We start from the raw sequence: 15120 nt of genomic DNA, 5'->3' as shown, positions 1-15120 counted from the left end.
TTGACTTTTTCTTCTATTGTTTGTAGAACACACACAGCGTCTCTGCACCTGCTTAAATCCCCATCTCAGCTCTTCATCTCCCCAGTAACCCACCCTTGGGTTTTTTCTCTATCTCTGACCGGAAACATTTCTCACACTCTCAGCCACAACTGAGCTCAGAGAAAGGCATCGTAATAAAAGATAGCATTGTGGATTTATAATGTTAATGGTCTTAGCCACGGCCAGCGATTTCCTCTTTAAGTAGCTGAGCAGAGATTTATGGTGAGTAAGTTTTTGAGCTGGGGTAGCTAAGGTGTGTTAAGGGTCTTTAATGATGGATCTTCTGTTTTTGTTTCACATTTTTCTCTGCAGCCATGAGGAACCACAGCTCTGTCCGTGAGTTTGTTCTTCTCGGACTATCCACCGACCCCTACATCCAACCTGCGCTCTTCGTCCTGTTCCTTCTGGTTTACCTCCTCACCGTGGTGGGGAACTCCCTGATGCTGCTTGTGATTGCAGCAGATTCTCACCTCCACACACCTATGTACTTCTTCCTGAGACAGCTGTCCTTCCTGGATCTCTGTCACTCCTCTGTCACAGCTCCCAAGATGCTCGAGAATCTACTTTCTGAGGAGAAAACCATCTTGGTTGAAAGCTGCTTGGCTCAGGCCTTCTTCGTCTTCGCCACCGGTGGCACTGAGGCCTGTCTACTTGCAGCGATGGCCTATGACCGCTACATTGCCATCAGCTCCCCTTTGCTCTACAGCCAGGTGATGAGTAGCCAGCTCTGTGAGGGGCTGGTGTGGCTCTCCTGGTGTCTGGCCATTGTGGATGCTCTCCTCAATACCCTTCTGGCTGTCAGTTTAGATTTCTGTGAGGACCAAACGATTCCACACTTCAGCTGTGAACTGTCTTCTCTCTTCCCTCTGTCTTGCTCCGACACCGCCGCCAACTTCATACTCCTGCTCTGCTCCTCTGTCGTGCATTTCTTTGGAACCCTTGTCATGATTGTTTGCTCTTATGGCTGCATCGTCACTGCTGTCCTGAGGGTCAGCTCCAGCACGGGGAGAAACAAGGCCTTCTCCACCTGCTTGTCCCACCTCACTACCGTCATCTTGTTCTATGGCTCGGGGTTTATCAGTTATCTCTTACCGGTTTCAGGGTCCCCCCTGGAGATGGTCTTCTCCTTGCAGTACAGTGTCATCACCCCCATGCTGAACCCTCTCATCTACAGCCTGAAGAACAAGGAGGTGAAGGCAGCAGTGGGAAGAATGATTAGAAAGCATTTTTAGCCTCTGGAATCACACACAACATTACGATAAGATAGACTCGGAACACCGGTGCTTCTCCACCAGATGATGGGCTTTGAGGGGAGTTTTTAGTTGTTCATGATGGAAGGTGCTACATGCCTCTTGCTCTTTTGGAAATATTTGTGAAAGAAGCAGAGAACTTTTAGGATGATAGCTCTTATTCTGAAAACGATAATAGGATCAGTGAACCCCCTTTTTCAGGGGAGCATCGTACAGAAATGTTCATTTTTCACGTCTGTATAAATAGCTGTTGACATTGGCAGCTCACCGCACCTTCATGTTTAAAAAAATATATGCCAAATTTTCGGGAAATCTGACTCCCTCAGAAGCAGATGGCCATCATGGGGTCGGGGTGACCCTGTGGCTCAGGAGAGGTTGATGGTTCTGTCTTCTCCCGATGAAGCATCCCAACCCAGAGATTCTTACCCAGAGTGAAATCAAGACTCAAGAGAAGTTATCCAGGACATTTACATATTAATTATAAACAAGAAGAAGTCCCTAGAACCAAGCCTATAATACTGTGCCTCCTTAATGAAAAACCACAGCCCTGATCTCTGGCAACTATCCTTGGGTGATGTGTTAAGAAAGAACAACAGTGTCTCAAATTTGATTTATTTCTTAACTTGTGCCAAGAAGTGTACTACATTCCTGGGGTACCAACAGGCTCCTACTTGTAATTCCTGGGGCCTCTGGATAGATCTACTTCATATTAGAAGAGAAGAAGAGCATCCTAGATTATCCATGGGGTCCAGCACAATCACATGGATCTGTAAAGGTGCAAGCACTCTACAGCTAGACACAGAAAGGGCCAGGCAAATGGGACGACAGAGATAGTATAAGCACAAGGGAGATTTACTATCACCCCTGCCCTTCAAGGCTGGCGTTCTTGATGAGGAGGGCATGAGGCAGGAATCGTGCCCAGCTTCTAGAAGCAGAGAGCATGAGCCAACAGGAAGCAGAGAGACAGAAAACTCGCTTCTTAGTACTGAGCTCCGCCAGGAGCCCAGACGAGGCTGAAGAGGCAGAAGGGCTTCTTTTCGTTTTTTTTTTTTTTAACTTTTTCCAATTTTTTATTAGATATTTTCTTCATTTACATTTCAAATGCTATCCAGAAAGTCCCCTATACCCTCCCCCAGTGGCACAGGATGCTCTAGTGGCACAATCGGTTAGCGTGAGGTACTTATTCACAGGTACTGCAGATCAGCACTGCCATGCCTTCATTTGCCCTTGGGCAATGCAGGATGTTCAACCCACCCAGACTACTAACCTAATGTATTATAACATAACATATCTGTATGACTTAAAAATGTTTTATTTTATTTTTTAGAATTTCATCCACAAATGCTGTAGTTACATCATTTTTATCACATACTCTTTCCCACCCACAATTACCCCCATATCTGTCTACCTCATTTCAAATTCATGAGTTTCTTTTTCTTTAATTATTGCTGTTCCATACCACACACACATACACACACACACACACACACACACACATACACACACACACACACACACACACACACATGTGTTTAAAGCTGATCACTTAAGATTGGATAACTAGCTGGATAACCCCTGGAAAAGATTAATTCTCTCAATAGGCTTTAATTTCATTTGGGGGTGAGGCCTTGTGAGATTTCCCCCCACCCAAGTTGCCATTTCAACTGGTGGCGTGTCTTGTTTAGGCAGCCACTTTTGAAGTGGAAGTTTCCGGCTATGTCAGGCGATACAGACTCACGTGGTGTTTTGCTGATAACGACTCAGTGGTGAGGTCGCCTCACAGAGCATTTTGCTGAAGCAAGACCGGTGAGAGGACACGTGATGTTTGGAGAGAGTATAAATAGGACTCAATGGACCGTGGTGGAGCTCTTGCATAGCTAGCTTTGCCACACTTGGTTGGTCTAGAGTTTTCAGCTTTGTTGATCGTTAGTTCGCTGAGAGAAGCACATCGGAGAACTCCTGGCTTCCTGGCTGGTCCTGGTGACTGCTGCTGACTCCCGCTGATTTGGCAGCAGAGGCCTGGTGGTTTCTGCTGGATCATGACACTCCTGCTGATTCCATTTGCTATCCTGACACTGATGAACTGAACTGCTTATATCCTGACAGACAGAGGTTGGAATCGCCCCAAGGTGGGGTGGGGTGGAAGCATTAAAAAAAAAAAAAACCCTTATTAAAATAGGTTTTAAAAAAATCTAAACCTATACATGTTGATGAGAATTCATGGGTGTAGCTTTTCTGGAGACCCAATTCTCACAGCCAGCTTCCTGTTCCTCTGGCTCTTACAGCCATACCGCCCTCTTTCCTACTTTGTTCCCTGAGCTTTAGTGTAGAGGTCGTGTTGTAGATGGATGTGTTGGGATATGAACACAGTTTTCGGCGACTAAATCAGTAATGATTTGTTATGATAGTAATAGAAAGTTAATATAGTACCATGACTTTGAATATTCTACTTAATCATCTTAACACGTATGTGGGATAGGTTCTGCTGTTAGTTCTCTTCGCTTAGTGAAGAAGTAAGACATTGGAGGTGTGTGCTTGCAAAGTTATTATCAGCAAGATGATGGCACCTGACTCTAAGCCAGGAAACTGGCTGGGGCTAAGCCATGCTTTCAGTTACTCATCACTGCTGTCTCCAAGTCTCCCAAGTCCTCTGTGTAATGTCTGCTCTCTCATTCAGTTTCTTAAAACCAAGGAATGGCCCTGAAACAGGAATCATGACTTGTCAGGGAAATCTATAGTTTCTTTCATAGATTAAAAACACAACAAAAGACCTCCCAGGAAAATGAGATTACATGGGATTAATTACTAAGGTGCGCAGAAGAAAGTGAGCCATGCCAGTTAACTGCTTGTGGTGAGTAAGACTTCAGACACCTGATGGCTCGAGACCAGCAAGTGCAAGACACTCTATAGAATGAGGAAGGCCAAGGCTATGGGCTCTTCTCACAAAAGAGTGATTTTACTTCTTGTGTTTGTTTTAAAGATTATATTCTGTCTCCGCCCACATGTGGTGTGTGTGTGTGTGTGTGTGCGCGTGCGCGCGCGCAGGTGCCTTTGGAAGTCAGAAGAAGATATCAGATTCCCTGGAACTGTAGTGACAAATGGTTGTGATCTGACATGAGTACTGAAGGTTGGGTCCTTTGCAGGAGCTGTAAGATCTCTTAGGGGTTTCATTACTTCTGTAGCTCTCATTTCTTGGTTCTGACCTTAAGGCACAGAACAAACTTTATATATATAGTTCACACACACACACACACACACACACACACACACANANANATATATATATATATATATATATATATATATATATATATATATATATATATATATATATGAATGAGAGAATTTCTGTTATTCTAGAGATGTAGAGCAGAGACTACGCAGTGCTAACTAAGCTGTGGATTACTCAGTGACATGCTCCGTTACACTGCTATCTGAACTATCGCAGGATGCTGCTTATAGAAGAATTGGATGTTGCTTAGGGAATGTCAACAACTGGAATGCAGACAGCCTGGGGGAGCTGGGGGAGCTGGAGAATCACGACTCTCCAAGCCTTCCTAAATTACCACGTGCCTCTTGCCCTAGCTTCCTGTGTCCCATCAGGGAGTGGACGTTAGTACACCCTTTCATGTGATTGCTGCTTGGACAAAGTCCAGAATCTGGGAATGTCATAACATGCAGTGTGAAGTCAGACGGAAGAATCGCTGAAAGAAGTCATGGAAGTAGATGAAAGTAAATTAGCAGTGTGTGTGTGTGCATGTGTATGTATGCATGTGTATGTGTGTCTCATGTGTACCCACAGAGGCTAGAGGAAGATGGTGGACAAGCTTCAGGAATCCACCTGTGTCTGCTCCCACCTGAAGGCTGGTGTTTCAGCACACACAGCCACGCCCAGCTTACTTCATATGGGTGCTGGAGATCCAACCCAGCTCCTCAGACTTGCCCAGCAAGGGTCCTTATCCACTGAATCATCTCCTTGGCTTCTAGAATATTTTTTATGTCCAATAATCTAAAATGTATTTTATTTTCCTTAACTAGAAGAGTAAATTTAGTTTGTGTGCAGTGATTTGTTTTCTAAAAATAATTTAAACAATTCTATAGTCATTTAGACAGACATAATTTTATCTGTATTTGAATGTATTCATCCCATGTGATAAATTTTTTTGGTGATTTTTTTTCTTGGCTTGCCATCCTTACCATATCTTTACCTACTGATTCTCCATTGAGTACAGATGTGCTATCCATAGAATAGATATCTTTCTTAGTTTATAGTTAAACATCTGTATACATATGTATATGTAAATATATATTCATATAGGAGACTACCCATCTCTTTTTGAAAAATATAAATAGTGTAAGTTACATACATGGTCAGTGACATAGATCTAATTTGTTAAAGTTATTTTGTTGTTGTTGTAAATCTAAAATGTCATCCTTTGAATGTGCCATAACTTCTCAAACCATTTCTCCATTTGAGCTCCCTCGGCCTCCAGCTCCAAAAGACAACAAAAAAATGTTGCAATAAAAGTTTTAGTATGTAACATGAAATTTGAATGACTTTGTCTTGGATTGACTCTCAGAAGAAGGATTATAAACTGCGTATTTGTTTTTAATTTTAATTGGTGTTTTCAAGGTATGCCATAGCACCTCAGAGCTCATCGACAAAGCAAGAGCTCCTTTAGTTTGCACAACCCTCTAGTGTAATAGAATTCCTGCACAGTGATGCTGAATTTTTAAATTAGCAATATACTGTCCTTTGACCACGAGAAAATGGTAATGTCTGTATGCATATTAATCAAATATTTGTCTTTGATTACATTATGTTACATTAGCAAATCATATCAACCGGCTAATTTTAAATTGTACTTGTTTTTTTAAAAAGTCACTAGTACATTACTTGTCTTTTCAAGTATATTAATCATTGTGTATATTTTAAGCAGCAAATTTTCTTCATTTCTGTTATTTGTCCATCTTTATAGGATCTCCAACCATGTAAAAGGTTTTGCATTTTATATAGTCACATATAGTTTATTTTCTTCAACACCCGATCTCTAACTATCTTGATAAAGATTTTCTTTACTTCTGGTTTCTCATCATCCTTAGACTTTAATTTTTATGTCTATCTATGGTCATTTGGAGTTTGTGTTCATACTTGCATCAAGACTGTCAACTGTGCTAGGTTCTAATGGGTGGAAACTTCTGACAGAAAGTTTCTTTATAAAGAAGCCAATCTTTTGTAACTGGATGGAAATAGTAACCAGGCTGTGCTGTTGTATCTGAGATAAGCTTATGACACTTTAAGCTTGGTCAACGTACTGTTTCTGCTCAATTTGTTAAGATTGTCTCCTCCAGAGTGACCCCGACTGCTGCTATAACTCCTCCTCCTCCTTCTTCTGTGCAATCTCCAGCATCTTTAGTGAACCACCCAGAAAGGCAACCTTATGATTACTATTGATATAGCATCAAATTTAAAATCTAGTTTGGATTCATAGTGATAATCAATAATCTCAACATTCTCATAATTTATGTCTTTTCAATTTCCTCAGGTATTACTTATAGCCATAGATAAAATTGCATAGGCTATCATTACATAGGTCTTGCGCTGTCCTTATGAAATGTATCTTTTTCCAGCTTTATTGAGGCATCGCAGCTGATTAAAAGTTGTATAAGTTTCAAGTTAATTAACATAAGCATTCATTCACATAGTTACTGTGTGTTAACACTTAAGAGCTACCCTCTCGCCGGGTCTGGTGGCGCAGGTCTTTAATCCCAGCACTCGGGAGGCAGAGGCAGGCGGATTTCTGAGTTCGAGGCCAGCCTGGTCTACCAAGTGAGTTCCAGGACAGCCAGAGCTATACAGAGAAACCCTGTCTCGAAAAACCAAAAAAAAAAAAAAAAAAAAAAGAGCTACCCTCTCAGCAAATCTCTTTCCTATAATACAATATTCACAGGATCAAACAGCTGCTCTCTGAACTTTGTTGTATACTCTCCCTTTGTGCTTGTTGTGATTGAGCAACCAATAGTGTCCTTGTGTAGAAGGCAGCCTCATTCTGTCCTGAAAAACCATCTTTCCGTGACTAATGCTTGCAATCTTCCAAGTTCCTGCTGTAAAGACCACATATGCCATTCTTGCCCCTTCCAGAAAATCCACAGGCCCCTGAGTAACCTGCCTTGAGCCCAATAAAAACTCTGCACATGATAGCTCTCTTGTTATCATCTCCCCCCTCAGTGAGAGCCCTTCTTAGGTTTATTTAGAAACAAACCTGTCTGACTCCAGAGCTGCCTCCCCTTTCACATCTGTTTACAATACATGCTATTATTATTTTCTCCAAGTTGAAACATTCTTTGAGGGAAGAGGGAGGCTCCTAAGTCTTAGGAAGATGATGAAAACAAGGCTCAGAATGTTGCAAGGTTCACAAAGGCCCTGGAAAGGTTATAGAAGCAGTAATCCATGCTGGAGAGAGTAGACTCCTGTAAATTGTCCAAGAAACTTCTAGGATGCTGTTGTATAGTGTTTTCTGCTGAGATAAAACATTTCTTCTTGGAGAGAAGGATATTCTAAACAGAGGGAAAGCATTTCATCTTTCAGAGAAGCTCCTTAAATCATAAAGTAAACAACACAACTGCCTCAGGAAGTCCCTAAAACTGACCAGATTCACTAGGCTCCTCTCACCTCAAGCATATCTAATGGGTAAGGATTACCGAGAGACATTCTCACACAAGCTTGGACAGCCTACAAAAGGCACAAACTGGCCAAGCCACCTGAAAGAAACAAGCTGCCTGGAAAAAGGAGAGATTGGATGAGCTATCTAAAAGGAACAGAAAACAGCCAGCTACGGGAGGAGGCTCAGTTACCTGTGCTATCTGAAGGAGATAGCCTCCAGCCCCTTAGGCAGCCTGATGTGCAGTGTGCTCCAGGTTTTCAGCTTTCAGGAGCTGTCAGCAACACTGGGGTGGACTTTTGATGACAAGGCTACCTTTGAGTCACACCTGCATCTGTAAATGATTCCAATAAAACTTACTGGCTCTCGGAGTTGTCCTTTGGTGGTATCCCTGCTTTGATCTGTAATCTGTTCCTTACCTGGTGTGAGTAGATGTTTCTTCTCCCCAGGGAGAGTGTCACACAATAAGGGCAGTTTGGTTGGAGCGAGTTGCAGGTAAGAGAGATTAGGAAGTAATCCAAATGCAACACATACATACATGTATGAAATCACCAAACAGCACATTTAATTAATAAAAAGTCAAAAACAAACAAACACATCATACTAAGATTTCCCCAACCTGCATCTCCAAACCTGCCCAGTGTCCTCTGAAGCACACAGTCAGCCTGCAGCATCCACCCTTCTTGGAATCTTTTTTTATGCTCACATTGAGGTTTCAGTTCTGTGACAAAGTACCTGAGGAGACCAAATAAATGAAGAAAATACTGATTTTGGTTTCTAGTTTCCAAATTTTCTCTGTTTTTCTCAGGACTGTAAGAAGCAGAAGCGTCCTGAGAAAGGGGACTAGAAGAAAATTGCCAACCCCTGGGGTCGGAAGGGGTGAGGGTGTGAAGGGGTGAGGGGCAGCTCAGCCCCTGGGGTCTGAGGTGGGGTGGAGGGTGAGGGGGCAACGTGTGGAAAGGGACAATGAGTAAGCTTAAAAGCATGCTCCAGTGCCACATTGTCTCCAATTAGGCCACACCTCCAAATGACACATTTAACTGTGAACTCATTAATGGGCTAACCCAGCCACCAGCTGTGCACCAAGATTTTAACACAGGAGTGTGTGGGTCATTTTATATTCAAACCATAACAGGACTTTAAGTCAAGAACCTTGAAAAGTAACAAAGAAGCCAACTGTATAATGATTTTTTTTAAAGTTAGTATAAGAAGTAACAAATGTTTGTAGGTGTGTGTGTGTGTGTGTGTGTGTGTGTGTGTGTACATACATATGCAAGTCCCACAACATCAGCACTTAAGTATATAGAGCAAAGAGACTTTGAGAGAACATAGCGTGCTGCTTAGTTTTTTTGTCAGCCTGAGAAAAACTGCGGGCATCTGGAAAGAGTAAACATTACCTGAGAAAATGTTTCTATTTGATTGGTCTGTGAGATAGTTTTCTTTGTTAATGATTGCTGTGGGAGAGACCAGCCCACTATGGGCAGTTCAATATCTATGCAGGTGGCCCCGGGAGGTAGGAGAGAAGTAGAAGATGGTGGACCCAGAGAAGAAGCCTGTAAGCAGCGCTCCTCCACAGTCTCTGCTTCAGTTCCTGCCTCTAGGTTCCTGCCCTGACTTCCCTCAGTGATAGAGTGTGGCCTTTCCCTCCTAAGTTGATTTTGGTCAGTGTTTTATCACAGCAACAGAAACTTGACTGGAAGGGTTGGCAACATAGTAATAACAGAGACCATCTTCTTCTTAGTCATAGCCTATCTAGACAGAAACTCAACAAGCCTAAGAGTTAATCTGAGCTCTAGACCAGATGGCCCTAATTACAGAGAATCCCAGCCAGTAACTCCAGAGTACACACTGTCAACAGCAGAGGCCTGTTCTGCAGGACATACCATATGTCAGGATACAAAACAAGTCTTAACAATTAAAAAAAAAAAATCAAGTATATTTTCTGACCAAAATGAGAATAAAATAGAAATTGATTAAAGGAGGGACTATGAAATTGCAACCATAAATAGAAACAGAATGCCCTGCTTCTGCACAATTAATAATCAATGAAGAAAATAAGAGGGGATTGCAAATTACACTGGAAACACAATGTACTAAAGTCTGGGATCACAGGGAAACAACTGTAACAATAAATGCCCACTTTAAAAAAAATAAAGGTTTAAGATAACTTAGGAATAAACAAAAATAAAGTGAAAAATATTAATGAACCAAATTCAAAGTTAGTAGGTAGGAATAAATAATACCAGAACAGAAATAAAAGTAGACCAACCCAAATGTTCAGTTCTAAAAAATATATGTGCATGCAACACTAAACAGACTTAGCAAGCTGCATTTATATATCTATTCACATAGATATGACAGTAACAGTTAAAGAGTAAAAGGTCATACACTTGGAAAGGGGCAGAGATGGGACAGTGGGATGGAGAGAATTTAAGGGGTTAGAGCAAGAAAGGGGATAAATCATGTAACTATATGTTAATTAAGTTAAAAACATGGATTAAAACAATATAAAAGATCACTAGAATAAATCATTGTTTTTAAAAAGAGAAATGTGGGAGCAGGGACCAGGAAGTGAGGGCAGGGGGAGAAGCAGAGGCCGAGCCTATGAAATTGCCAGGATTCAGACTCCAAAAACCAGCATGGGGTGCAGATCTAACTTTATTGTTTAGTCATAAGCTTATATACAGTTTTTCAGCCAATCAGGATGCATTTTTGTATTCAAGGGCAAATTTGGAGCACAACATGTGTTTTTTAGCTAAATCTGACTCATCTGCCCATGACCCTGCAGGGGAGGAGCCGGTCACCCAGGGAGACTGCCAGGAAGACAGGGGAAGCAGCCACGGCCCTGCCATCAGGTCCTTTGTGTCATCCCACTGGTGTGCAGAGAGCCATCTCAGATCCTATACCCATACAGCAGTTCAGGGCTCCTTAAGGATTCGCAGGAGCCTAGGGTGCTTGGCCTAGATACTTGTCCCTACACCAGGTTTATTTCCACACACCCCCACAGCAAAATCGATGTCTCTTCTGTGAAATATAGATGATTCAAATAAACTCAGAGATAAAAAGACATTACAACAAAAGTGTGCAGAATCAGAAGAGATTATTTGAAAAAATTCCATACCAATAACTTGGAGACCCTATATCCTGGACACATACAATTTACCAAGGAAAGTCACAAAGGAAAAAAAAAGTAACATTGGGCTAGTTATTTTGTTTCCCAATGAAGAAAATGACAATGTTAGATTTGTGCTGGATTATATCAACAAGGAATAGCATTTCTTTTCAAATTATCCCAAAAGCTTCACGGGAGGGAATTTCTCTCAACTCATGTATGACGTTTTGATGAACCTAGTGAGGTTTGTATCAGACAAGAGCACAATGAAAATGAAAACCACCGACTATTATCTTTACAAACATAGATGTAAAAATCCATAGTGAGGTACAATCAATTCAATACCAGGTTAAATGGGACTCATGTCCAAGCAGGATTCATGCTGGGGATGAATGGATAGTGTAACATGAGCCCGTCAAGACATAGGACACATCACATTATTAGAATGGAGGACCAAACCACTTGGATCATTTCAATAGATGAAGAAAAATATTTACAAAATCTAATACCCATTCATGATGAAACCTCTCAATAGGATATGCATGAAAGAAACATACTTAACACATTAAAATGTAGCAACAACACCACCACAATCCATTCTTGCCATGAGAGCCAACATCACTTTCGATTCCTTGGTCAGGACAATCAGGCAAAGGAAAGCAACAGAGAACACACGAAGTGGAACAGATGAACTCCAATTTCCTATTTGCTTATGACATGATTCTATAGATAGAAAATCTTAAAGGCTCCCACCTAAAAACTCTTAGGACTCATAGCCAAATTCAGTAAACTTACAAGATAAAGCCAGTTGTTCCTGGTTCCATGGCCTCTTTTTAATTGGGTTGTTTGTTTTCTGGGTATTTAGTTTGTTTTAGCTCTTTGTATCTTCTAGACTCTAACCCTCTGTCTGAGAGTTGGCAAAGATGTCTCCCATTCTGTGGACTGCCTCTTCACTTGATTGACAGTTTCTTTTGCTGTAGAGAGGTTGTTTGGCTTCACAAGATCCCATTTGGTAGATGTTATTCCCTGAGCTACTGGGAGCACTGTTTAATAAGTCCTCACTCATGCCTATGAGCTGGAACGCGCTTCGCACATGCTCCTCTAGAAGGTTCAGAGCATCAGGTTTTGTGTTGAGTTCTTCCACTTATTTGGAGTTGATTGTTGAGCAAGATGAGAGAAAAGGATCTAGTTTCAACTTTCTTCACGGCAATGGAGGGGTGTCCATAGCCCCACCCCTAGCAGAAGAGCTACTGGTGGCTGGTGACTGCTCAGGGAGAGTCACTTTTCTTCAGGAGTGTGACTACTGTAGGTTCCACATGCACAACCAGTGCCCCACACCCTTGTGCATATGGGAAAGCACTACTGGGTTCAGTGGGTTAAGACATTTACAAGAACCTTTAAAAATATTAAATGAGGACACATGGGGTTGAGAGGGAGACAGGAAGTTTGAAGGGAGACATGATGAGGTATCATGGGGAGGGTAGGAGAATGGCAGCAAATAGTGGATATGATCAAGACACATTGTATACAAGTATGAAAACTTAAATGTATAATAAAAATTAAAATAGGAACAACAAAAAATCAGTATCAATCTGGCAGTTTCTCAAAACACTGGAAATAGTTCTACCTGAAGACCCAGCTATACTGCTCTGGGGCATATAACCAAAAGATGCTCTGCCCTACCACAAGGACACGTTCTCCACTATGTTCAGATCAGTTTTATTCATAATAGCCAGAAANTAGAAGCAACCCAGATGTCCCTCAACAGAAGAATGGATGTTGAAAATGTGGTTCATTTACATAATGGGATACACTTTAGCTACTGAAAACAAGGACATTGTGAATGTTGCAGGCAAATGGATGGAACTAGAAAATAGCATCCTGAGTGAGGTTGCCCAGACCCAAGAGGACATGCATGGTATGAACTCACCGATAAGTGGATACTAGCCAAAAGGTACAGAATATCCATGAAACACCCTACAGACCCAAAGAAGTTAAATAAGAAAGAAGGGTCAAGTAAGGATACTTGAATCACACTTAGAAGGGGGAACAAAATAATCATGACAGGCAGAGGGAGGGAGGGACCTGAATGAGTGAGGGGAGGGGGAGGAGAAGGGAATAAAGGGGCAGGATCAAGTATGGAGTGAGATAGGAGAGAGGCCCAGAGGGCCAAGAGAATGAATGGACATATGCAGCTGCCAGGGGTGGGGAGTGAGTGGAACCTCAAGAAAGTCCCAGAGACCTGGGATGTGAGAGGTTCCAGGACTCAATGCAGTGACAAGTTTTGGATTTCAGAAGCCCAAAAAGTAAAAACAAAAATAGACAAATAGAGCTATGTAAAACTACAAGCTTTCTGGACCCAAAGGGACTAACCAATAGAGCAAAGAAGCTACAGGGTAGGGGCAGAGAACTGTTACATAAAATGTAGAAGGAGCTAACAACTCAACAACAGAGACAATAAACAAAGAGAAAAGTGGCTGAGCAGGGGCTGATGATATTAGCAGATACTGCACAAATGGAGGCAGGCAAATAACCAATAAAAAGGAGGTATGCAAATGATCAACAACTACATGAGAAAACCCTAAACAGCACCAGTAATCAGGGGAATTCAAATCAAGACCACAAATAGATATAACCTAAGTTTAGTAAAAATGAGCTGTTAGAGTACAGAGTCAGGAGGGACAGCGTTTGAGAGGCAGAGGAGGTGGATTATGATTTGAGATTGGATGATACTTGGTAGCCTGGGCTGATTCATAGTCAGACAAAAGAAACCAATGACTGCTGGTGAGGATGTGGGGGAGGGGAAGGTTTGCATAGTGTGGGTGGACAGGGAAGTCTACTCCAACCATATAGACATTCCTTTAAAAACTAGGGCTAGAACCTCCACATGATCCAGTCATCTCACTCCTGGCCATGTTAGCCAGAGGATCCTAAATGAGCATGTTACATGTGAATTCCACACGCCCCTGCTTATTGCAGAACTAGTCCTAGGCCAGATACAGAGTCAGCCTAAATATCCATCAACAGTTGAGTGGAATTTTTAAATGTAGTATNCTACATGTTAGCTGTAAAATGAGTAAAATTCTGTCCATTATGACGATCCTGAAGCTGAAGATCTTTATGTTGAATTTAAAAAGTCAAGCACAGAGTGGACAAACACTTCATGGTCTCACTGTGTGTGGACTCTCTGTAGGAAAGCGGATCTCACCAAAAGTAGGATGTTGAGTCCCCTGACTGTGGTGGGAGCAAGAGAGGCACAGAGGGAAAGGTTGGTAAAGAACAGGAGGAGACATCCTGGTGGCCCTTGCTAANAGCAATGAACCTTATGAGTCAGAATAAAGAAGAGAATTTTCACACACTCACCACCAAGAAATAATGTTTGAGGTAATGGACATGCTAATTATTCTGAGTTGATCATGGCACTATACACACCCATATCAAAACATACTGTATATGCCTAATAAACATATACAGTATTCAATGCCAAGATGCCAATTTAAAACCAAGTCAAACTAAAGCAAATAACACGTTAATGAGTTGAAAGTTTTGGTTATAGGTTGTGCCTTCAAGGAATACAAGGCACCAGCCCAGCTGTCTTTGGGGATCCAATTCAGCTACCATTTACCAACTACTTAAACCCACTGTCTGCTGTGTTACCCCTGAGAACTCCATGCCTGCTAACTGTTCTCTGATACTGAGAACAGTGTGGTAACCGTAAGGAAGACAGAGGCATGTGCCTGGGACTGAGTGATNGGAGACACGTCGATTAAAGATGAACTGATGAGGATCTTGGTTTATTTGTTGGTTTCTAGTTTCTCCTTTCAAGGGAGCAGACAAGCCTGAGTGTGGGAGCAATTCTGGCCCTTTTGTATAACTGAGAGAATTCCTGTAAGCACGATTCCATTTACTCACACACATGTCAAGAAAGGAAAAGAACTACCAGGTGCGGGACTTAGATGGTTGTGGAAAGGTTTCCTGAGGTCAGAGCTGTTTGCTGTCAGAACAGATGAACTGAGTCACTCTTTCCATCTGCAGCATGCAAAGACCAGGTAAACAT

At 41.9% G+C, this 15120-nt stretch overlaps 1 protein-coding gene across 1 annotated transcript; it reads left to right on the top strand.

The window, feature by feature from the left end:
• Positions 1–353: 353 nt before the first annotated feature.
• LOC110335278 (olfactory receptor 8S1-like) lies at positions 354–1271 on the top strand. Its single transcript, XM_021217356.1, has one exon. It carries the CDS (start codon positions 354–356, stop codon positions 1269–1271), a length of 918 nt encoding a protein of 305 aa, XP_021073015.1.
• Positions 1272–15120: the final 13849 nt, after the last annotated feature.

This window comes from Mus pahari, chromosome 17 (genome assembly GCF_900095145.1).
Source record: "Mus pahari chromosome 17, PAHARI_EIJ_v1.1, whole genome shotgun sequence".
Lineage (NCBI taxonomy): Eukaryota > Metazoa > Chordata > Mammalia > Rodentia > Muridae > Mus > Mus pahari.
The sequence above is the reverse complement of the archived record's forward strand: the minus strand, read 5'-3'. Positions and strand labels throughout refer to the sequence as shown.